We start from the raw sequence: 24,417 nt of genomic DNA, 5'->3' as shown, positions 1-24,417 counted from the left end.
CAATATGGGCTAAGTGCGCAAAAGAAACTTGAAAGAATGCTGTGTGTGCAGACCAGCGCAATATGTATAAATATATTATAGTTTATTTTTATTTTTCCTTTTTATATAATTTATAAAATATTTTTGAGAAGCTTATGACATATTCAGAGTACATTTAAATAAGTAGGCAAAAACAAAATAGTACATATTCTCTTATGTTGGTCAATCAATTTTGTATTTTTGCATTTAGTAGCTATGAACGATCTTTAACATCAGAATAAATAGTTATGGAAAAAACGAATTTTAAAATACTTAAAACATCTCAAGCAATAAATTATTTTCATTAACTTCTAAATTTAAGTTTATAAGCAATCTACACTTCGTGTTTTTAAGTAAAGTATATTTCTTGTTTTTGTAGTTCGTTTTGGTAAGCTACGGTAGTGAAAAATAAAACTCTTGAAAGAAAGTCAGTTCTCGATGTAAGTTATAAAAATATCTGCATGACAGGTTGGCGTTATATTGCTGTTATAAATCAGAGATTGCGACAGTAGCGTGGCGATGGCTACGAGGCGCGTAGCGGGCGCCGTAGCACCGTGCCACGCCGTAGGCGACACCAATATGCATAGATATTATCGACACATCTACGAGTTCTACGACTAATCCTAAACACGATATGAATAATGTTGTATCGTAAAGCAAATGTGATAATACATAAATATTACAATATGATATGTTGTTTACGAATGTGCTGTAAAGGAAAAATACGAAAGAAACAAAATATAACTTAAACTATACATACATATGTTAAGTTAAGTAGACCCAAAATCAAGATAAATAGTATAATGAGAACATATTAAGATAACTTTAAAATAAAACTTCATTTTAAAAGAAAAGTAATAACCTGTATTAAGAACAGGCTTATTGTGTTTATTCTTTTTACCCGACTGCCAAGGAAGGGTTATGTTTTTCGCGCGTATCTTGTATGTTTGTCTTTCTTTATTTGATCCAATCTAACAAACGGCTGGATGAATTTCAACAGTTAAGGTGTCATTATATTTGTCTCAATGACCCGAGTGTCCTTAGATAGGTGTTAGTAAAAAAAAATCAAAATGGCGGATTATTGGCGCGAAATAGTAACACATTTAAAAAAAAAAGTTAACCGAACCTATCGAGTAGGGTACCAAATGAAAGGAAATTAAACGGAGATTATAAAAACATATTTGTATATATATAAAACAGCAAGGTCTGACTGACAGACTAACTAAATGACTTTTTAATTTTTCAGAAATCAACGTACAGCCTAAACCAAGGACCTTACAGTTCTGAAATTTTGCACAAAGGTTTTCTATATAGCGTGAATAAGTACTAAGAAAGGCCTTTTGGAAATTCTACCCTTAAGAGGGTAAAATAGGGGAAAACAGTTTTTTTGAAATCCTTTAATTTTGAAGCAACTACTATAAAATTTTGTATTTGTCTTTCTGGATAGGAACAAAGACGCACTTATTTATCCCCCTCTGAAAAATCAACCTCGTAGAGGGTGAAATAAGGGCTAAAAGTTCATTTGAACAATCGTCAATTTTGAAGCAAACACTATGAAATTTTGTATCAGGCTTGTTAGATAAAAATAATGAAATACTACCTCTAACGAGGTAAAATAATGACCGTAACTTTAATTTACTGAATTTATATATTTTATAGACCGTATGGTGGATTTTTTTTGCGAAATAGTAACACGTTTTAAAAAAGTTAACCAAACCTATCGAGTAGGGTGTCAAAAGAAAGGAAATTAAGAGGAGATTACACATACAATATATAATATATTTTATATATAAAATTCTCATGTTAGTTACCGTACTCCTCCGAAACGGCTTCACCGATTTTCACCAAATTTTATATACATATTCAGTAGGTCTGAGAATCGGCCACTATCTATTTTTTTTACCCCTAAGTGATAAGGGTTGTTCACCCTTAACATTTTTTTATTATATGGCAACACAACGTTTGTCGGGTCAGCTAGTACATATATACTCCTATATACACATCGAGATGACTGTCTGACTAAATGAGTGAGTTGCTGTGTCAGAGATCAACGCAAAGGGAAACCACTGAGCTTAAGCGTGCTGGAATTTTAGACATAGGTTCTTTATATAGCGTAAATGAGCACTACGAAGATAAAATAGGATAATATTGTTTGAACATATTTTGTTTTTGAAGCAGACACCTACTATGAAACTTTGTATTTGGCTTTCTGGATAAATATAATGAAATGCCTATTTCACTGCTTTTGGAAATTCTACTTCAGCCCTTTCGGTGCAGTCGGGTTTTTGATTTTTTTAATTAATTACTTGTTATATTCAAGTTTTTATTGGTGTTATAAAGATTAAATGAGACAGAGCACGAGAATAGTTGTACCTTGTGATTTGTAGGTCATTTATTGAGAGAACAAATAGGTCTGAACACAATGTAGATTGTACAGAAGTACTAACAAGTGCTAACTTAAAGATCGCTGTATATTTCAGCTTTACGGGTGGCTGGAATGCTTTTGGGCTCATATAGACAAATTGGGAATGCGAGCGTGCCTGACCAGGGTGAATTACGTGAAGTAACAAGACATGACTCGAAAATTCGCATTCGTGACTGAACGCCGAACAGACTTACATAAAACTTTAACCCTTAATAAAATAATTCTTCACAGCGGAAACCGCACATCGAAAAACCGGCGAGCGTCGCGTGAAATGCTACCGGTGCCGGCATCGGCATAGACGTCAAGAAATATGGGTAAGCGTTGCGCACATACGAAATATATGGCACAATAGACTGCCGGTGTCGAGCCGTGCCGGTCGCTTTGCGGTTTTTTATTCAAACCTACCGTTTATGTCTGTAATCTCTGTTATTCTTATGAAGTGTTTTTGTTTATAGTGGTAATAAATATATGTGGCCGTTGGATTTTTAAGGCCTATAAGATCTGCTATGTAATAATGTAACATGTAGATTACTACTATGAATTATGTACTTTTTACGCTTTTTTAAGTTATAAATTTACATTTAATATATATTTTTATAAAATATGTGTATGCAACATTTTTTCTGTAATATTTTTTTAAAAGATGTTTAATATTTTCGAGTTTCATGATTTAAAAAAACCACTTCAATTTTATTTTTATGAATACTATTTCCAATTTTTAAATAAACGACCGATAAAAGTAAACAAATGGAGCATTATTTTGTAAGTTTTCTAAAAAGAAGTTAATTATATTCCGTCGTGGCTACATTTTGTAAGATCCCGTAAATGTCAGTTACTTTTCAGCTGACTTACGAGGCAACTAGCGTAAACTTTGAGAGAGAAAACTTTGAAATATCTTCAAAGACGAAAAGACCGTGCAATGCAAATAAGGAAGCCTAGTGTACACTGCGATTTCTTTTAAAATAAAAAGTACACGACCGAGCAACTCCTCTGTGAACTTAATAAAAATTAGTTGGAAACTTTCCATAAATGTGTTTGCAGTACCCTCGATGTCGTTGAATTTACTCGATGGCGTCAATTGGGGCATCCTGGAAGTTTACGCTAGCATTCGAGTAAACCTTTTTTATGTACAGAAATAGCAAATGCGCTTGCAATTTACTTAATGCCTAGCGATCACTGGAGCCTACGGTACGTCCCAAATAGAATCGTGATCTGAAACCTCAGTTAAGTCAAATGTAGTAGCAACACTGTATAGCAAGTTGTAGTGCTTCGAGACATGTCATATTCTACACAAGTCTCCCCAGTACCTTTAGTATGTTTTTACGTTTTTTTACAAAAATGACTGTTTTTGTATTACGTATTTGCCCATAGGTTTCCAATAAGCGCCCCCAGCGGACTGTATTAGAACTGATTGGAAATGTATGGGAAATACGTAAACAAAAATAGTCATTTTTGTAAAAACGTAAAAACCCATACTGAGGGTATAAAACACTATAAAGACTTAAAAATAATTAAAGATGTAAATAATAATAATAATATAGTGTGACTGGAACTTCATTTTGCAAGGATTTATTTCATTCCTTGTATCACAATTTGTATGTATTATTTTATTCCGTGTATCGTTATTTGCAATAGCATTTCGTTTTTCCCAAAACGCTGTGAAAGAAGAAACCGGGAATCGGGATAAAAATCACGTGAAATTTTAGAGTGAATATTCGAAGAACATTCCACATATTTTTACTACGAAAACAAGCTTTAAATACTATAAAGGCAGTGAAAATATGTAGTCTATTGTTCGGAATTTGAATCGATGGAAGCGGAATTCAAAATCAAAAGTAATCTGCCTACGCGGAAACGCAGAAGGAGATGGATGACAAGGAAAATACGCAAGAAAATTCAAAAGGAAAGCAAGGTGAAGCGGGCGCGGAAAATTGGCTTCATTAGATAGAGGAGGGCGCGTTAGAGGGAGACATACCGCCGCCCAGAATGGCGATCTAATGTTTATCATTTATAAAAATTACACAAATTAATATAATACTCAGTTTTATCCTCTCCGCTCTCTTTTTATTTTTAAATTATTATAATGAAATTTAGAACGATTTTATTCTAATATACTTATGTAGATAAAATATGTTGTATATGTACACTCCTAGCAAGAAAATGTAACCAGTTTTGAGAATTTAAATAGTTGCATAAAAAAAGTTTTATCATGTCTCCATGCTAAATTGTCCCTAAAATATTTGAAATATTTATTTATTATGTAAATTACGCAGTATTACTTATTTATTCGTAAATTTTCTCCAAAAATGTTTTTGTCAAGAATTAAAAAAAATAACTGACAAATCAGCCTTTCTGTGGATTCATTCAATTTCAAGGCGGCGAAGTATCTTTACTTATCAAAGGTAAAGTAAAGTAAAGTATAAAATTTTCACTACATAGCATTATAAAATTTTAACATTTTTAAGGAAATAAAGACGTACCCCTTGCTTTCCGCCCCAAGCAGCTGTGAATAACATTGATGATATCATATTTATTAATGACATAAGATTTTAAACGTTTATATCTTACAAACATTTCGATGAGTTTAATATAAAAAATATTGCCCAAGAAACTTTTAATTATGCGACGTAGACACATTTGCTAAAGTTGAATAAAAAGTGAGCGAAAAAAAGACGTTTATTTTTTATTAAAAACGATAAACGTCTTTTATTGTGCTCGCTGAATCACAGCGCTCCAAATATGTCGTATAGGTATGCGTACTTCACGCCTCGTCGCCTGTGTACCTATTCCAATCTCATCTGCCAGATTGTATTAAAATTCATAAACACAGTCATTTGTAACTTGTTTTTGTTGCGATGATTAAAGCATTTAAAAGTTTTTTAATGCGTTTCGTCGTGTTGTTATTGTAACTTTAGTTGCGACTTGAGATAAAAATGCTTTTACACGCTTAATTCTTACTTATAATAGAAAACGATATTGCTTAGAATATGTTATAGATCATTGCTCGCATAATATGAAAAAAACTAAATTAACTTGAGTAATGCGTATTTCTATAAATAACCGTAAATAGGTTTAATATTATTTAATTAACTTTCAATTTAGTTTCATACCCATTAGATGTTGTTCTAAGTGGGCTTTACCTAGTCACAACACGATCCTGTTGGAGAGCAAAGACTAGAATTTAATTAAAACTAAACTATAAACATATGTTGATTTATTAATAGAAGTATCGCCTCAATTATATTATGGCATTAAAGGCCATCATGAACGATGCGCCGTGATGCAAACAACCCTATTTGCATTTTCATATTGCAAACGTAAATCTTGTTTTGACCGACAGATAGATTACATGTCGCTGACTATAGATAGGCTCAACACATCATACATGATTAATACGTATGTAGTCATCATCATCATTATTGACCCAATGCTGGGCACGGGTCTCCTCTTAGAATGAGAAAGGTTAGGCCATAGTCCACCGCGCTGGCCAAGTGCGTATTGGTAGACTTCACACACCTTTGAGATTTCTTTTTATTAATTCCCTCAGGTGTGCAGGGTTCCTCAAGATATTTTCCTTCACCGTATAGCAAGTGATAATTAATCTCTAATACGCATATAACTTCGAAAAAATCGGAGGTCCGTGCCTGGGATTTGAACCTCAGACCCCTCGATCGAGAGGCCGAATTTCTTAACCTCAGGCTATCACTGCATTTAATGTACTGCATTTATGTAGTCATAATTCTGTAAAAATGTCAGCTACGTGTCTATTTTAGAAAACGTAGTGTCTGTAAACACAGAAGTTTTGCCATCGTGACCGCATATCTTGGTGGGCGAGGCTTGTTTATGTGGCAATTGGCGTCGCAATGAACTGGCATTCTAGCGGAGAACAAGTTCCCGGCAAAGGCGTTCCTGAGCCGAGTAACAAATTGAAGCATAGCGCCGGCAACTCGCAAATAATCATACACAAGCTACCTTAGGTAAGTTTTGAACTGAGCACGAGCTGAAGTTCGTCCAAGTCGAGTCTGATAGTAATTCACTTTGGTATTGCGGTCAAGATACAAATGAACAGTGTACACATTGCTTCACTTTATACGCGGGCCACGTTTATTTTGTACCAAATAATATTTTGTTGCTGGAGTTTTATTATTGCTCAGCCGTACAATAACTATCGTGTAACATTGTTAAAGCTGTACAATTTACGATCTGTAGTCCCGTTAATAATGCGTAAACGAGCGTAAAATGAGCATTAAATATGCTATCGAGATTTTAAACAGTTGGGCGACGGGATTGAACTCGGGTTGAAAGGTCCATGTGTGGTCGTCGAATGCGTATGTTATTGGTCATCGGTTTAATTGGCGTATTTCGTCTCGAAGGGAAAGATATCGCATTTTTTTACTTTGTTTGATTTAAATGAAATTGTATGAATGACCAATTGCATATAGTTCAGGGCCTCTACCTAAAGCTGATCAGGGGGCTTACCATCATCTTTTAAAAACCATTATAGTTCAGGAAAGATTTATTACAATATTGCATCAACTTTTTTTTGTTTTTACCAGGACCTCCTTAAAACAGTATTGTTTTATTTGTTCCGAGTGACGTAAAAGAATTAATAATTGGTCTTTCCTTATCCAAAAGGAAACGAGACATCGAAATTATTCTATTAGTGTCATCTCTTTCGCACCACGTTCTTGATTGTGTTCCGTCAGACGCAGTTGAATAAACTTAAACCTTTATTCTTTTTTCGCTTGTCCATAGTATAAAACCAACTGCAATTGTCATCTTTTGCTTAGAAAATTAAATTTCCTGCAAAAAAAGAATGAATAATTTCGACAGACCTACTACAAAACTGCTTATTGTAATATTATAAAAACAATCTTACTTTAACGAGGTCGTGGTACGAAATTTCAATTTATGATTAAAATAATATTGTTTTAAGAGATGGTAGTAACCCTCCAGAGATACATTGCCCCTTCAGAGGAATAATATGATCACCGGCATCCTCATCGTTCCACCCAAATGCAAACACTTCTGCATATTATACATAGGTGACGCAGTGGTACGTTCTCGCTCGAACCATACCGGTTCTATCTCTCAAAACCTATCTGTTTATTTCATAAATCGTACAATTGAAAAATAAACACATAGAGTAGACGTGAAGCGTTCCTAGACCATTCATACAGGTTCAACAAAATCCAATAATACCTTTTGAATATTCCGCGACTCATCCAGCAAAAAGCTAAATCCGCTGAATAATGGGGTTATAGATATCAATGCCGAAGCAGGCAACGGGAAAAAATATGTCGATTGTCCAACGCAGGTCGAATTTTGTTATTAATAACGGTTTATAAATAATAAATCTAGGCTTTTGTGTACGGTTTCATCGCTTTTACGTTAATATGTTTTAAAAATAGATGCTTAACGAATTAATCTTTTAAAGTATATAAGCACCTTCGGCTAGTTAATGTTGAATTTCAAAAATATGAATACGCAAATAACTTTCATTAGATATTATAGTGCATAATAAACAAATAATATATTTATTTTTTATCATAATCATCGAAACGGAATATTAGAAATGAGTATTTTATTTAAATATATGTTATATTTTCATCAGTACTGGACTTGGATTTCTCCACAATACCGCTCCACTGCGGATTGAAGAGTGAGTTACGGGTTACGGACCTACTCGTATGGGATATTTTCAAACTGCCCATAAAGTCTTTGAGAAAATTCAACAAGTACTAAATGACAACCGGGATTGACGGCTTAATGCACTCTCCCATGAAATTTGGGCAACATCGGTCAGATCCCGTCGATCTCTGAAATAATTTACGAGTAATATTGTAGATACCTAAAATGCACGCAGGCCACGAGACGATGCGCGCTTCACACGTACATTTAATGTATGTATTTAGTAGTTCAAATTTATGTTAATAAATCAAATATATTTAATGTATGCTGTCGAGAAAACATGTAGAAATATAGAGATGTGACGTGTTCAATTGCTTCATTTTGCTCATGCAGCGCAATATCAATTATTCGGGTATTGCAAATGTTCAAATGATATTCTTCTCCAACAAATAACCCGTCGCCCTGTTTCATAAACTTAGTTATAAAAAAGTGCTACAAACAGCCATTTAGCATGCCAAACACTAAAATAGAATTTTGTGTCGACAGTAGATAACAATGAAACACGTGAACAATGTTTGTAAAGCTTTTTAGTAAAACTCGTATCATGCAACGAAAAAATACTAACTAATTTAACAATAGCCAGACTAAATTGAACAGTTTACCAAAATAGATAACAGATTCCGATACTGCAAATGATTCTATTATATATATTTTATATAACACACCTTTAGTTAACGTTGATAATACTTGTTACATTTTTTCTGTGAGTTTTCTGTGTAATACTTTTGATGAGGTTTACTGATCAGATTGTAAACGACTGCCATATATTCACATAACAAATGACACAAAAAAATAAAATAAATTCAAAAATTCGAATGCGTAATCTAATTCCTACTTACGCCTTTAAAATATTAAAAGGTTTTTTATAAGCGCTTATTTCGCCTAGATAATGTTGTACATTTAAAAATTGTATAATTGTGTATTATGTCACTTATTCTGTTTTTGCTTATAGATCATTATGGCAGAATAAAGTACTGAATTAGATGTCAAATATTTGTGTTTTACCAAACATTACTAAAGTTATAAAGTTAAAAAGTACGAGTATTTATATTTATGTATTACTAGTAAATTTCTCGTCTACTGTCAACGTATACTGACTGTTCCTGTGTATCTCACATATAATTATGTGAGTATAAAATACCATATGTTGATTATGAGTACGAGTATAAAAAAAATGAATCCTACAAGTTGTTTCTCAGATCCAGCTTAAATGTTCCTATTCCTGGTAAATAAGTTCTTCGTCTCTCGTCTTCACTTTAAAACTATTGAATTCTAAATCTAAAATTGTTTTGAAACGCTATTTGAATACAGAGTTTGAACTTTCCATAATGTAATTCTTATAGAAAACTATTACTGTTATAATATATGTATTAACAAGAAAAGTCTTAAATAACTTTAATAATAATTTGCTTCATATGAAGGTTTATTTTTAAGATTTTAAACTAAAATAAATAAATAAATATTTTTAAGATTTTTAACTTAAATACTATTAACATTCCTGTCACTTTACATATTTTCTAATAAAAAAATGAACAATGTTTTAATTGCATCCAATTAAAACTCGATGTATCAGAACTCGATGTATGTATGACGGTCAACTGCTTTGGGTTATATAATTCTTTTAGTTTCGCATCATCATGAATGTCCCAAATAATTGATTGATCGAAGTATCACCCAACTTTATTTTTTTTTGTAAAATTATTTACGGGTTTTATTTAAACTTTCTGCATAAAAGTCAGTAATTGGAATAGATGTAAAAATACCCAAAAAAAAAAACATTTAGTTTAAAAGATTATTACATTTGAACGAAGACATTAAATATACATATACGGTTTTTTAGGGATATTTGAATTATGTGGTCAAAAATATAAAAAAGATGCAACCAATTACTGGAAGTAACAAATATATTATCCACAGGCATTATTGTAGCTACAAAAAATATTCTTTAATACAATCTTTTTACAAAAAATGTAGTTATACTTCATGCGATCATATGTCTCACATACATCATAATGTGTTTACTTCATGCGATCAAAATCTCTTACAAAACCTAATAGTAAATAAATGTAACAACTTACAATGATTGGATAAAAAATAAAAGATGAACAATTCTTGAACAATCTGTTCAAGTAATTGCGTGTATCTACATCATTATCTCAATTTTCGGTACGGAGCTCTCGTAGAATATCTCTAATAACAAACTCTTCTAAAGTATGCCGAGCTCGTTATAAACGACCTCTTGGAACACGTAAATGCATTGCGGCGAGCACGAAGTTCAGGCACTTGAATCAGCGTCGGCGAGACCGCGATACGCGATCAATAATGTTTCGGTTAAAACCAAATTAACTATTCCTCGATGTTATTGGAAGCCATGAGTTGTCTGTTTAAAGAAGCTTTGTGCATCGCATTACTTAAATTTAATTAGGTTGTACACTTTGTCGATGGTGGTACAAGAACCTTAGGTAATATTGTTCAATGGTTTTATTACCGCTAACAAAGTAGCTCAAATAATGTGTGCCGTAGAACGAATATTATTTTATGATAACATAATTTCATTATGACATAATTTTATAAAGTTTTTAAATTAAATTGTGTTATACGTATGTAATGTATTTAAAGTAAGTTTTTTTTCTTAGTAGGAAAAATCTATTGGTAAATAAATGATCTACGTAATAAGCTTTCAAATGTAACTGCAACTTATATGAAACGCTAAAAATAATATGTGATAAATATGTATTAGAAACAAGGTATATTATTCATGACAATGATTTGATACTTTGAAAGTATAAAATAAAGTGTTTATTATGAAGTAAGTACTTCCCTAATGATTTAAATTGAACATGTAAATAATAATATTTTTAATACTAAACGTGTAGCAAGTGGTAAATGATATAATCATACATCTACAAATAATTAAGAATTTACTACAATAACTAATAACTACTAAGATAAACTAAGGGCTAAATTAATAGACTAAAAGGTGCTTGAAAATTAAAAAATATATTTGTTTACTCACAAATAATATTTTGTTACGCTAATATTTTCACTACCAACGCGTCAAGTAATCACCTTTGTCATTACTATGCTCAAAATATTATTTGTGATAATAACAGTATAGCATTGAATACGTTGGGTGTAACTTATTTCAACGTGTTTTTGCTCGAAGTACTCGCCAAAAGGGTAATTCACGACCGATTTCACATAAATAGTACGCGGCCGGTAGTTGTTTGTAAGAAAACGGATGCAAACAACCGCCGTTACGTGAGGGCCATTACCTAAATATCTCTTGAAGAACAGCACAATTGTTCGAAACATTTCCAAGGTGTAACTGTTGTGACGAAAAACTTTTAGGAACTAATTATATTTTGCACTAAATTCGTGTATTACACAAGAGAAATTAAAGTTGTAAAAGAGTTATGAAACAAACTTTTTGAAAGTTAACTATTGTAATGAATATATTACTAAGTGACTTGTAAATTTAATACTTGTCTAGTAACTTACCGTCGGAAGACGTGACGGCACTGCTAATTAGAAATAATAATAAAGCCGTCAAACCCGACGCGACTCTTAGACAGTTCATATTGTTCAAAGTGTTTAGCCAATCGACATTGTAATCTGACAAACTTTTCCGTCTATAGCGGGCATGTCAACAAAATTGTTGTCATGAGTTTGCCGTTACGGCAACGAAGTTCGCTCATTGATTCACCGGGTCGGCGTAGGAATCGGTTCGATTAAATATTCATTGGGCGGTTGTGGGTCGAGCGGGCGGCAGAGTCGTGGTCGCGGTCGTGGTTCGTGGCGCGAGCGCGGAGCGGCGGGTCGCGTGGCTGCGGCCTCGGGGCGCTCCGACTGCGTACTGCTACGGAGCCGCGTCGCTTTGTCTACGAGACTACGAGAGTTCTACGCTCGCGGCGCTTGCGTAGCCCCGCCTCGCGCTCGGATGAAAGGACGGAACATTGCCAGTATTTGTAACAGTTTGCGTCAAATTGATATAAATGGAGACGGTTTTAATAAAGTGTAATTGACTTTTGCCGACTTTGCGTCGCATTAATTTCGGCCACGCTAAGACGCCTCGGGCAGGTGCGCCGTTAAATACCACCGGAGCAACTTCGCTTTTTGCTATGAATAATCTCAAATTTAAATGAATGTTAATTATGACGAGATTTTAAGTTAAGTAGGTATCTCGAAGATTAACGTTGAATTACAAATTTTATAGATCTCTTACTTTTTAAAGCTTTATAAATATTAATATATGAAATTAAATTTGCAATGGTTTAGGTTAACCAATTAATTTGTCAACGATATTTTCTATATTCCTGAAAAACAATCTTAGAGACTTTCAAGAGTAACATTTTCCAGAGCTATTTGTTAATATAAATATTTCTGTGTATTCAAAGGGCTTTGATGGAGCGAAAATCTGCAAATATTAGATAGCGGAAAAAATCTTTCAAAGCCAAACGGTAACTGTGTATGTGTGTAATTTGTTATCACAAGTTATTTATTCTTATAACAATAGGGTTATCTTCCATATAAATTTCTAAATATACCAAAGATTAATTATTTTTTGTTTCAATTCAAAGAAAAATGTAACATGAGTATACAATAATAAGAGAAGCTGATATTCGTAAATTAATGGTGTGAGCACTTAAATATAAGTATTTTAACTTGTACGTGATTTAAATTTGGGATAAATAAAAAAAATTCTTATGCCAGATAGAATTGTATTTAGTATATAAATCCATATAAGGTCTTATAAATTTTAAGATACAATATTATTTCCGAAGCACGCAATGCTTCCAAAAGTTAATTATTCCTCTGTGGTTAAGTTTTGATTAACTCAGATAAAGTCAACAAACATCATCACTTTTGCTTTATAAAATCTACGCAAGATTTATTTTTAATGTTATACAATTACACTTTACGATTTAATGTTAAAAATTATTTTTTTTTTTATAATATAAGAGTAGCAGACGACCATGCAGTCCACCTGATGGTAAGTGGCTACTGCCACCTATCAATTATCAATCCTAGATGGGATTACATGTCCCTGTAGTTCCGGGAGTAGAATAGGACTACGGTATCTCCTGCCTGTCGTAAGAGGCGACTAAAAGGGGGCTTACGGAGTTGCGGGTGGCAAGAGTGGGAGCTCGAACCGCCCGTCAGCGACCCCGGGAAGGACGGCCGTATGTGTGGTGGTCGCATACCGTCGTACACACCAGACGGTGTGGCGAGCGTCAAGCTCACCTGGGCGGAGCCCGACGGGGCAATGCGCTAAGAGGACTCCGGTCGCGTTCCTTTGGAGATCCCGGAGTCCTCTATGCAGCGTCGAGGACGGCCACCGGGGAGTGCGGTAAGAATCCCACATAACCTCATGTCGCTCCCACGGCATGGGGTACCTTTTGAAGGTTTCCCCCACGTAAAAAAAAGATGGGATTAAATATTTCTATCTGTGGTCGCTCACATATGCGCCGCAACCCTTGATGACAAAGCTGCAACGCCTTGCTGCAGCTGGGAACCTTACCTTACCACACTCTTCAAACTAAAACACAGGAGCGCTGAACCCTGCTGTTATTAGGCAGGAATAGTTGTGGGGGTGGTGCTGCTGGAGACGAACCATAAAGCACCACCTTCCAAATATTGAGGAACAGTACTTATATAATACATACGTGTGACACTTACGATGTGAACTACGATGTTAGGTATTCCATGATCATCATTGAAAGGATCAAAATCAATACGTAGCTACAGAGAGCATATTCTGACACGTGTTAATTAATAGATACCAGCTAACGAGATTAATAAGATTTAGGCGAATATCGGCAAATGGCAGCTATTACGGACGACAACGTCCTAAGAATTTAAATGTAAATGTTGATTAATGTAACTTGTGTATGTAATTAAGACTATGTAAATAAGACATTTTATTGCAATAGATATAAGTCCTACGTAATAAGAATAGATATGTAAGAGTAGGATAGCAATAGAGTGTAAGCATAGAATTGTAAGAGTAAGACAGGCTATGTTAGAAAGGGACGGCAATAGGACGCGGTTGCTGACTGAGCCTGCGCCTGTTGCGGTACCCAAAATAAGTACTTAAGCTCGCCTTTTTGTATGGAAAAGTGTGTACGCCTCGGAATAAAAACAAGAAGAAAAGAACTGAAGATTCAAGTTGGAGTTTTATTTGAAAACCCATAATCTACATTGGTCCTTCGAGAAGCCGGATTTAAAGAAGACTCAAGATGAATACGCCGATCGCAATGAACACAAGGGGTCGTGTTCGCTCCGAATCGGGGTACAGCGAGTCAGAAGCAGCCCCGGGCGCTAAGGGTGCGCCAGGGCCATCGCTACACCGAATTTATGAAGATTCTCCGCAGTCGCCGTCGACGGTCGCAGGAAATTCCCAAGAAAAAAGGATGGAGCACTCTCCACCAGAAGGGGCGAGAGAGACAGCACCAGCGACGTCAACGCGGACGTCCGTCATGGGGCCACCTGCACGACCAGCTAGCACGCCACCAAGGCGTGAAACTTCATCGCCGGTGCGGAGACCTACATCGCCGGTGCGGAGACCTACGTCGCCGGCACACACCGCTCGCAGTAACACTTCAAAGCGAAGCATCGACGCACGTATGAAGATGGCACAATACGAAGCGGAGAAAGAACTCGCGGCTATAGAAGAGCGGCTACTTATGAAAGAAAAGCTAATCAAATCGAGATTAGCCGCCGAAATGACTGCAATCGAAGCCGAATCTGAATATGCGGCGAGCTCATGCAACGAAAGGGTACAAGACTGGGTGGATAGAAGCATGGAACAACCAACGGCGACGAAATACAGGGAAGAACCGGAAGAGGTTCGCCCTCCCGTTAGTAAGCAACGGGGGGAGAACGCGAAATTCCAAGGCATTCAACGGCTAGCCGACACCTTAGAAAAACTAGTCGCCTCAAGACCGTTGCCTCGCCAAACAGCGGAACTACCTATATTCACGGGAGCCGTCGCCGAGTGGCTACCGTATAAGGCCGCCATGGAAGATTCTACAAGACTCTTTAAGTTCTCTCCAACGGAAAATCTCCTTCGACTGCGAAACAGCCTGCGAGGGGAAGCGAGAGAAACCGTGCTGTCACAGCTATTCACCGCATCTAACCCAGATATCATCATGCGCACATTAGAGATGAAATATGGAAGACCGGAATTCATAATAGATCGGGCCATGGAAGAGCTCAAAAAGATCCCGAAATTAGGGAGCGCGAGCACCGATCTGTATGAGTTCGCGGTGAAGATTCAAAATATTGTCTATACGATAAAAAGTATAGATAGAAGAGGCTACCTACGAAACCCGCTACTCGTTCGAGACGTAATGAACAAACTGAGTCCTCATCTCATAAGCAAATGGGCGGAGTACGCAGCCAATAACGAAGCACGCATCATGGAAGATAATGAAATGATAGTACTCTCCGAGTTTTTAATGGCCGAAGCGGACCTTATGATAAGGTACACCCACACAACGAAGCGAAGCGTTCCGGTACCCGTCAGAAGAGAAGTAGCACCAAAGCGGGTTGCTACCAAGGGCGTATACACTGCGGGGGAAAGTCAACCGGAAGAAAGAAAATGCTTCATGTGTCCAACTGGGGGACACTACACTACTGAGTGCGATAAACTCAAAGCACTCGACGTCAACGAGCGATGGAAGTGGGCAAAGGACAACAAGATGTGCTTCAAATGCATGAAAAGGAAGCACAGCAGGTTCACATGCAAAGCCAAGGCCTGCGGAGTCCACGGATGTACCTACCAACATCACGCGCTACTACATAAAGAAAAAGTAACGGAGTCTACGACTACAGTGAGCACTCCGGACGACGGCAGGGAAGACGAAGCAGCCGCGCTAGTAATGAGCGTCACGACAAGGAGGTCGCCTATTACATCAGTACTGCTCAAAACCTGCGAGGTGAAACTCAGCGGTCCACGGGGGGAGGTAAATACGTACGCCCTCCTAGACGAAGGGTCTACTGTGACGCTAATAGACGAAGAATTAGCGAAGCAACTCACTAACGGCGGACCGAATCGACCTCTGAACATAAGGGGTATTAACGATCAGAGAAGGATCGACAGCGAAGCGGTCAAGGTTCGTGTCAAAGGGGTACACGAACAAGAAGCCTACTTAGTGACAGCCCGCACAGTAAAAGGACTACAGCTACATCACCAACGCGTACCGCACAACTTAGAACGGTACAAGCACCCGCGAGTTGTACAAGATAGCATCAGTAAGGGAGAAGCTCGACCTCGCATATTGATAGGTGCCGACAACTGGCATCTAATAATATCGCGACAGCTGCGCGCCGGCAAGAGAAATGAACCCGCCGCGTCGAGAACGAAGTTGGGATGGGTACTGCACGGGTCGGTACCCAGGAAATCGATTTATCAAGACCAGGCGGCCGTACTTCACATCTGCGCGAGCGACGTCCAACTACAGAAGCTCGTCGAGTCACATTTCGACGTGGACTCGCTTGGCGTATCGACTAAAGAAAAAATTAATAAGCATGAGAAGAGAGACAACGACATTTTCGAAGCGACCGCCACAAGAAAGGACGGCCACTTCGAAGTGGGTCTGCCCTGGAAGATAGATAACCCCACGTTCCCAGATAGCTACGAGTCTGCCCTTAAGAGACTACACACGCTCGAGAAGAGGATGACTAAGGAGCCGGCGTTTAAAAAGGAATACGCGGCTCAGATCGCTAACCTTATACAAAAGGGTTACGCGGTGCAATGCGACGGCAGCGAAAGGGATAGCAACGTAAAATGGTTCCTGCCGCACTTCGCCGTCACCAATCACAACAAGCCGGGAAAAGTTAGAATGGTCTTCGACGCGGCGGCTAAGGTGAAGGGAGTCTGTCTCAATGACTTCCTACTAGAAGGACCCGACCTACTAGCTTCACTCACAAGAATATTGTTCGGGTTCAGAGAAAAGAGAATCGCCGTCACAGCGGACATCGAAGAAATGTTCCTTAGGGTTAAAATCAGACCCGAGGACCAACCGGCACAGATGTTTTTATGGAGGGACAAGCCTACGGACCCTCCGAGAAGATTTAAAATGGTCTCCATGATATTCGGAGCCAGCAGTTCGCCATACCTCGCTCACAGCGTAAGAAACCGCAACGCCGTCGACTATGAAAGTAAATACCCAGAGGCGGCCACGGCGGTCAAGGAGCGACACTACATGGACGATTACCTAGACAGTTTCCCATCTGAAGAGGAGGCTATTAAAATGGTGAACGAAGTTACCTACATCCATCAACAAGCGGACTTCAACTTAAGAAGATGGAACTCAAATAGCAAGAGAGTTTTAGCTAGCATACCCGAAGATAAGAAGTCTGAAAGCGCGAATGTAAAGTTAGCAGCACACCAGAAGGAAAAGACATTGGGGCTGCGCTGGGACCCGAGCTCCGACACCCTCACCTTCAACACTGACATCAAGAGGGTTCCCGATGAGGTCAGACTGCGGTTGAGAGCACCGACTAAACGCGAAACCCTAAGCGCGGTTATGTCGGTGTACGACCCACTGGGGCTTATCAGTCAATATACGATCGTCGGCAAGATGATATTACAACGCTTGTGGCTCAAGAAGGTTGATTGGGACCAGGAATTGCCATCTGAAGACGCTAACCTATTCGACGAGTGGATAAGGCGACTCCCAGATGTCTCAGCACTAGCAATACCGCGGTGCTATAGCTACAACGTAACGCCGGAAACTCACATCGAGTTACACGTGTTTGTCGACGCAAGCGAGCAAGCCTACGCTACGGTGGCCTACTGGAGGATCGCACACGGCGATCACATAGAAACAATACAAGTAATGGCCAAGGCGAAGGTGGCTCCACTGAAGTTACTAACCATTCCGAGACTGGAGCTCCAAGCTGCGTTAATCGGGGCACGAATGGCTAACACTATAGTCAGGGAGCACAGCTGTTGGAAACCCAAACGAGTCATATACTGGAGTGACTCCCGCACCGTCCTTCAGTGGATAAGAAACGAGACGAAAAAATACACGCCGTTCGTCTCACATCGCCTAGCTGAGATCGCCGAGCTCACACATACAGAGGATTGGCGATGGGTGCCTACAACACTCAACGTAGCCGACGATGCGACCAGGCTTCAAACCGACGGGATCGACAGCCGGGACCGGTGGTTCACGGGACCGCAATTCCTACGAGCCACAGAAGAGCACTGGCCTACGGAGAACGGGGAAGGTGAAGAGACCGGGGAGACGTGTTACACCGTCTCAGAAGAGGACTCGGACCGCAACGACTCATTACCCGACATTAGAAGGTTCTCCAGTTACCTGAAGCTTATAAGGGCGACGGCACTTACTCAGCTATTCGTCGAGAAGCTTCGATCTAGAGACAAGACTCTACACTTAGAAGTGTCACACTTAGAAGCGGCCGAACGACGGTGGTTTCAACGCGCGCAGCGGGACTCATTCAGCGAAGACTTAGCGCGGTTAAGTCACAACCAGCCGCTACAACGACACAGCAAATTTAAAAGGCTCGACGCAGTATTGAACGACGGGCTAATAACCGCAAGAGGCCGTATAGGTGCGCTCTATTCTACAACGCACTCTAATGAGCCGGTAATACTCGACGGGCAGCATCCCTTTACTCACCTGCTTGTCGAGCATTATCATCGCCGGGCGGGACACGCGAATAACGAACGAGTCGTCAACGAGCTCCGTCAACGATTCATCATACTGCGCTTGAGGCCTACAGTCAAGAAAGTAGCACGAGCGTGTCAATACTGTCGCGTGTACAAGGCGACTCCGACGACACCACCGAAAGGAGACCTACCTAAAGTGAGGTTGGACTCGGGGCACCGCGCCTTCACCTATTGTGGCGTGGACTATTTCGGGCCCCTAACGGTGACTATCGGACGAAGACACGAAAAGAGGTGGTGTGCACTATTTACCTGTCTCACCACAAGGGCCATTCATTTAGAGATCGTCCAGTCGCTCTCTACGGACTCAGCTGTTATGGCGCTGCGAAGGATGGCCGCCAGAAGGGGTTGGCCGCGCGTCATATACTCCGACAACGCCACTAACTTTAGAGGGGCCGACGTCGAACTGAGAAATACATACGGAGCATGGATCGCAGCACTACGGGACTACGGTCTGCAGTACAACACCGACTTGCGTTTCATACCGCCGGGGGCGCCACACATGGGAGGAGCCTGGGAGCGCTTAGTGCGTTCAGTAAAAACCGCACTAAGCACCACGCTCAAAGAAAAGTCGCCAAAAGAAGAGGTACTGCAGACGTTAATCACCGAGGCCGAGTACAGCGTGAACGCGCGACCGCTCACGCACGTCTCCGTGGACCCCGAGGACGAGGAAGCACTAACGCCGAATCACTTCCTCATCGGCTCATCGACGGGGCTACCGCGGACGGGGCCATGCACCGAGGCGGACCGCAGCACGTGGAGAAGGGCGCAGGCACTGGCGGACCAGTTCTGGCAGCGATGGCTGCGAGAGTACCTGCCTACGCTCATTCCGCGGGGGCCGTCCAACGCACAGGCGTCACCACTGCGGGAAGGCGATCTCGTAATTGTGGTCGACTACGCCTTACCCCGCAATACCTGGCCGAGAGGAGTCGTCGAACGAGTTCACCCGGGACCTGATGGCATCGTCCGGTCTGCAGACGTCCGCACAAAGGGAGGTGTGTTCCAGAGGCCAGCGACGAAGCTTGCCGTCCTTCAGATGGAGGAGGCTTCGAAGAATCTACGCCGGGGGGAGAATATTACGGACGACAACGGCCTAAGAATTTAAATGTAAATGTTGATTAATGTAACTTGTGTATGTAATTAAGACTATGTAAATAAGACATTTTATTGCAATAGATATAAGTCCTACGTAATAAGAATAGATATGTAAGAGTAGGATAGCAATAGAGTGTAAGCATAGAATTGTAAGAGTAAGACAGGCTATGTTAGAAAGGGACGGCAATAGGACGCGGTTGCTGACTGAGCCTGCGCCTGTTGCGGTACCCAAAATAAGTACTTAAGCTCGCCTTTTTGTATGGAAAAGTGTGTACGCCTCGGAATAAAAACAAGAAGAAAAGAACTGAAGATTCAAGTTGGAGTTTTATTTGAAAACCCATAATCTACAGCAGCTAAGTAATACAGAGCTCTCGAAATACATTAATTTGGTACAGCATGATGTTACGTTACTCATTACAATCCCACTGCTGGGCACGGGTCTCTTCTTAGAGTGAGAGGGGCTTAGTCCACGACGCTGGCTAAGTGCAGACTTCAGACACTCTTTAGAGCTTTTATTTTTTAAGAACTCTGGCATTTTCCCTTACCGCTTAAGCATGTGGTCATTCATTTCTAATACTATATAACTTTGAAAAATCAGAGGAGCATGGGAGTCCTCGAAGCTCACTGGAACCTTCCTGGAACCTCGGGACCCTCCGATTGAGAATCCGAAATAGCAACTATTAGGCTATCATTATCTATGAATAAATAGGCTATGAAGAAGCTCTTATGTTTGTGTTTTTTGTTAGATGGGCCACAGTGTTATCAGAAAAAATCGGAAATCTTTGATTATGGTCCATTTTTGGCCCCTGCGCAAACTAATTGTCAAAATTATTAGGTTATCTTTGAATTATCAAAGATATTAGTCTATGACAGTTATATTCGTGTAACTGACAATTAACCGAAAAAACTTTACTGGTTAGTCCAAGCACGTACCTATATTTTCAAACAGTGTTACTTTTTTCATACCCCGTTTTATCGAGACTGTTTTAAAATGGCGATTGTCCGAAAGTTCGAAGGTACAAATTTACATGGGACCGTTCTCTGGGGGTAAATAATGCGATGGTCGGCTATTGCTTTTCCCGTTTACCGCATTGAGACAGTTACAGATTTCTAACAGCGCTATTTTACAACGATAGAAAACGGAACAACAAACATCTTTATAGAGCTAGTCGTTTGTGTTCCGAAAAAAAAGCTTACAAGTTTATGTGTAAGATTTGGTATAATACACTTTTATGATCATTTATATATTTATTATTATATAGATGAAGCAAAGTTGCATGCAGTTCACCTGATGGTAAGTAGCAACTGTGACCCATGGACTTCCATAATCAACCCCAGATTAGAGTTCTACCTGAGGTCGGCCACAGATGCATCGCTAACCCTGAGGACTACGTTGGAAGACCTCAGATTAGCACGTCTCCCTTAAAACTTACTTAGTCTCTTGGCGGCGCCACAGAAGTCTAATGACAAAGTGTAATACACCTTCAAAATTGTATGGAAAAACTTACCAAACTTAAAAATAATTTGATACTTATATTCCTTTTTTCATAAATTTTAAATCATGTTTATCATGAATATAAAGCCTATTAAAATAATCGTGGCCACAACTTTTTGCACAAACATACGTGTATGTATAAAAAATCGTACGCCCTTCAAAACATATTTAGGAGTACAATTATAATAAAGTTATTTACATTATTCACATAAGAAAATTACATTAAATAAGTCGAGACTTCATTAAAGAAAAAGATCGCTAAAATACAAACACTGTCTCATTTGAAAGATCTCGTTAAGGATAATTATTCAGTTAGGTTTAATAGTAGTAACGTATAGTATTCGAGTGAAATACCTAAAAGTACTTACGAAATACTCGAAGTTTAATACTTAAATTTTAATTGGATTCATACCTATATACTATTTATCCAATTATCCAAGCTTAGACGAGAAAATAATGTCTGTATTATTATTTCGGGGATTAATAGATAAAGCCCTATCCATGTAAGTCTCTTGATTGGGATGTATTTGGTAATAATATTGTGTATTACGAAATAAATAGGGTTGCGAGGCGATAAGCGCGGACAGAAAGCGGTTCGGTTATACAGGGGATCGTCGCGACTAAGCTTCGAGAACCCTTTTTTCCGTCTTCGCAAATCGTCGGAGATTAAGCCAGAGAGCTCACACCTTTTCTCCAATATTTTTTGCGGTTTAACCGTGGGTAAACCCTTGTGATACAAAATGTTTTGCGTCAATCAATAGCTTGTTGAAAAAATCGGTTCCCTATTTATTGGTATTTAGAGCTTTGCAAATCAAATTACATGTTTATTTGCTAGTAAGTTTGTATGTATCTGTGGAATATTTTAGTTTGAAGGCTTAAGAAGTCTAATTTACATATCTGATGTTCCGTATCTTAAACTATCTGTTATGGCAACGTATCTATGATAAGCTCTAAATAGTAAATAGCTCTAAATATAAACTGACCAGTTTATAATGTCAGTTCACTGCTTTAATAACAACCTGAAATAATATTCAACCTGTATCATTTAAAATTGGGTCGTCGTTATTAGGTTTGTTACAAAGTTAGGTTACACAAAATTAGGTGATAGTTTGCATTAATAATTCCATTAAAATCGAACAAATTAGTATTTGAAATTAGCCGTATAAATGATAATATTTATTGTCTGTCTTCTACAGTTTATGTCAAATGATGATATTTTTTATATAATAATATCGGGTTCGTTCCTGGGTGGGGTACCAGAAAACTTATATTTAGGTTTCTATGCTTATGAGGGCATGTTAAGACGTGTATTTTAGTTACTCTCATTGAGGAATGCTTCATAATCTATATCTCACAATAGCATCCAATATACTCTACGTGGGGTCTAATGGGGATCGAATACTTGACGGAGTGACCAGTACCTCGTATACTACGCGGTAGTGCAGCATTTCAAATTTGGTAGACCGAGTGTAATTCAACCGAAGATACCACCGCCACACCTATTTTTAGCGTGAATCAGTTCTTGTGTTGCAGACGTTGTCGAATGGCTTACATATATGGAACGATCATCTTAGTCCTCAGGATTTTCAAAGCATCTGAGATGAGCTTCAGGTAGAATCCCTGTTATATGGAATTAATTACAGATGTCCAAGGGCGGCAATGATTACTGACCATCAGGTGGACTGCAAGCTCTTTTTCCACGTCGATCTTGTAAACTATAGCAGAGTGACGTATGCTTTGAGATTCATTTCATAAATAACTATCTGTAACTACAGATCGGTGATAAATCGCTTACTCTTATTCCGCACGAGGTAAAAGCGAGCGGGTGTTGAAGCACGTGAAAGAAAAACCGAGTCACAAAAACAATTGTTTATTCTCCATTTTGATATTCAGTGCCATTGTTTTTGACGTTGAATGAAAAAATTGCATTGTAAACATTTAGAGGAAATCTTTTTATACGCGGCGAGGGAACGTAAAAGTTTGTTCGTTTCAAATTCAATATATTATGGCGAGCGTGCTCTCGCTCAGCCGACACCGAAACTCACTCGAGCGTTGCTTACAGAAAATTTATTGTTTTTCTAAGAAAATTTCCTTAGCACAATGCCGCATCAATTGCAAGGAAAGAGTTACAAAAAGCTTAATGATATCCTGACGAGTGCGGCTTAGATTTTACGGCTTACACCTATGTAGGCTATCATCATAGTTCTACACTAAAGTTTGAAGTGTAGGATCTAGGATATATAAAGTTGCACATGTGCGTTTAAACGATAAAAACCCCAATCCGGTAAAATATCTGAATTGATCACTTAATATATAATTTCACGTCATCCCTCTGGCAAGGATCAAACCCGGACTGCTCTAAACGCAGACCGGTGTGCGTTATGGTGTCCGTTGTGACACGCGAACGGCAGTATTACTAATACACATCTTGGATTTAAAATTCGGCGTAAAATAGAGGTGTTATTTATGAATATTTAGTTCATACTTAGTGGTGTCATTTACTTACTTTAAATTTAATTATTATTTACTTACAAATACAATAAACGTTCGATTCGCCTCCGGAGGCATCATCACCAACCCTCTTTCCGCCTCATATAAGCAATATAAAACTCAATTTACTTTAACATAATTCAGATCAGTGTTTTGTCACCTGTTTACACTTTCCAAGTAACTTTTCGTATGAAATAAACAACATTTATAAGAGGTCTTAATTGTTGTAAGTGTGCTCTTTGTTTATAACTTTTAATTGTATCTTAATTTTTACTATACACGGGAGATGATAAAAAAAGGCATTACGCATGATTCATATATATATGATTGATACATAAGCCTGAAGTGTAAAGCTAGTTCAAGAGTTCTATAGACTTGTAAGTTGACAACGTACTTACAAAAAGGGTCCATACGCCAACGGCACATTTCTAAGATAAAGTCCTTTATCGGACACATAATAACGTTCTGTGAAAAATCGTTAGCCCGTGCTCACGTCGCGGGGAC

General features: G+C 38.6%; 1 protein-coding gene and 1 long non-coding RNA gene across 2 annotated transcripts in view; both read right to left on the bottom strand.

Moving 5' to 3' along the window:
- LOC140757760 (neurotrimin) overlaps nt 1-11,973 on the bottom strand; it is a 39,992-nt gene extending 28,019 nt beyond the window's left edge. Inside the window, exon 1 of the mRNA XM_073093637.1 lies at nt 11,636-11,973. Within this exon, the coding sequence (XP_072949738.1) occupies nt 11,636-11,714 (79 nt within the window). The 5' untranslated portion in view covers nt 11,715-11,973. The remainder of the gene's footprint in view (nt 1-11,635) is intronic.
- The window catches only part of LOC140742254 (uncharacterized), a 290,795-nt gene that overhangs the window by 164,382 nt on the left and 101,996 nt on the right, over nt 1-24,417 (bottom strand). The window lies entirely within an intron of this gene.

Source organism: Epargyreus clarus, unplaced genomic scaffold (assembly GCF_041222505.1).
Source record: "Epargyreus clarus isolate Ecla_fem2 unplaced genomic scaffold, WU_Ecla_fem_2.2 ptg000005l, whole genome shotgun sequence".
In the NCBI taxonomy this organism is placed as follows: domain Eukaryota; kingdom Metazoa; phylum Arthropoda; class Insecta; order Lepidoptera; family Hesperiidae; genus Epargyreus; species Epargyreus clarus.
Note: the sequence above shows the minus strand (reverse complement) of the source record. Positions and strands in the feature narration are given on the sequence as shown.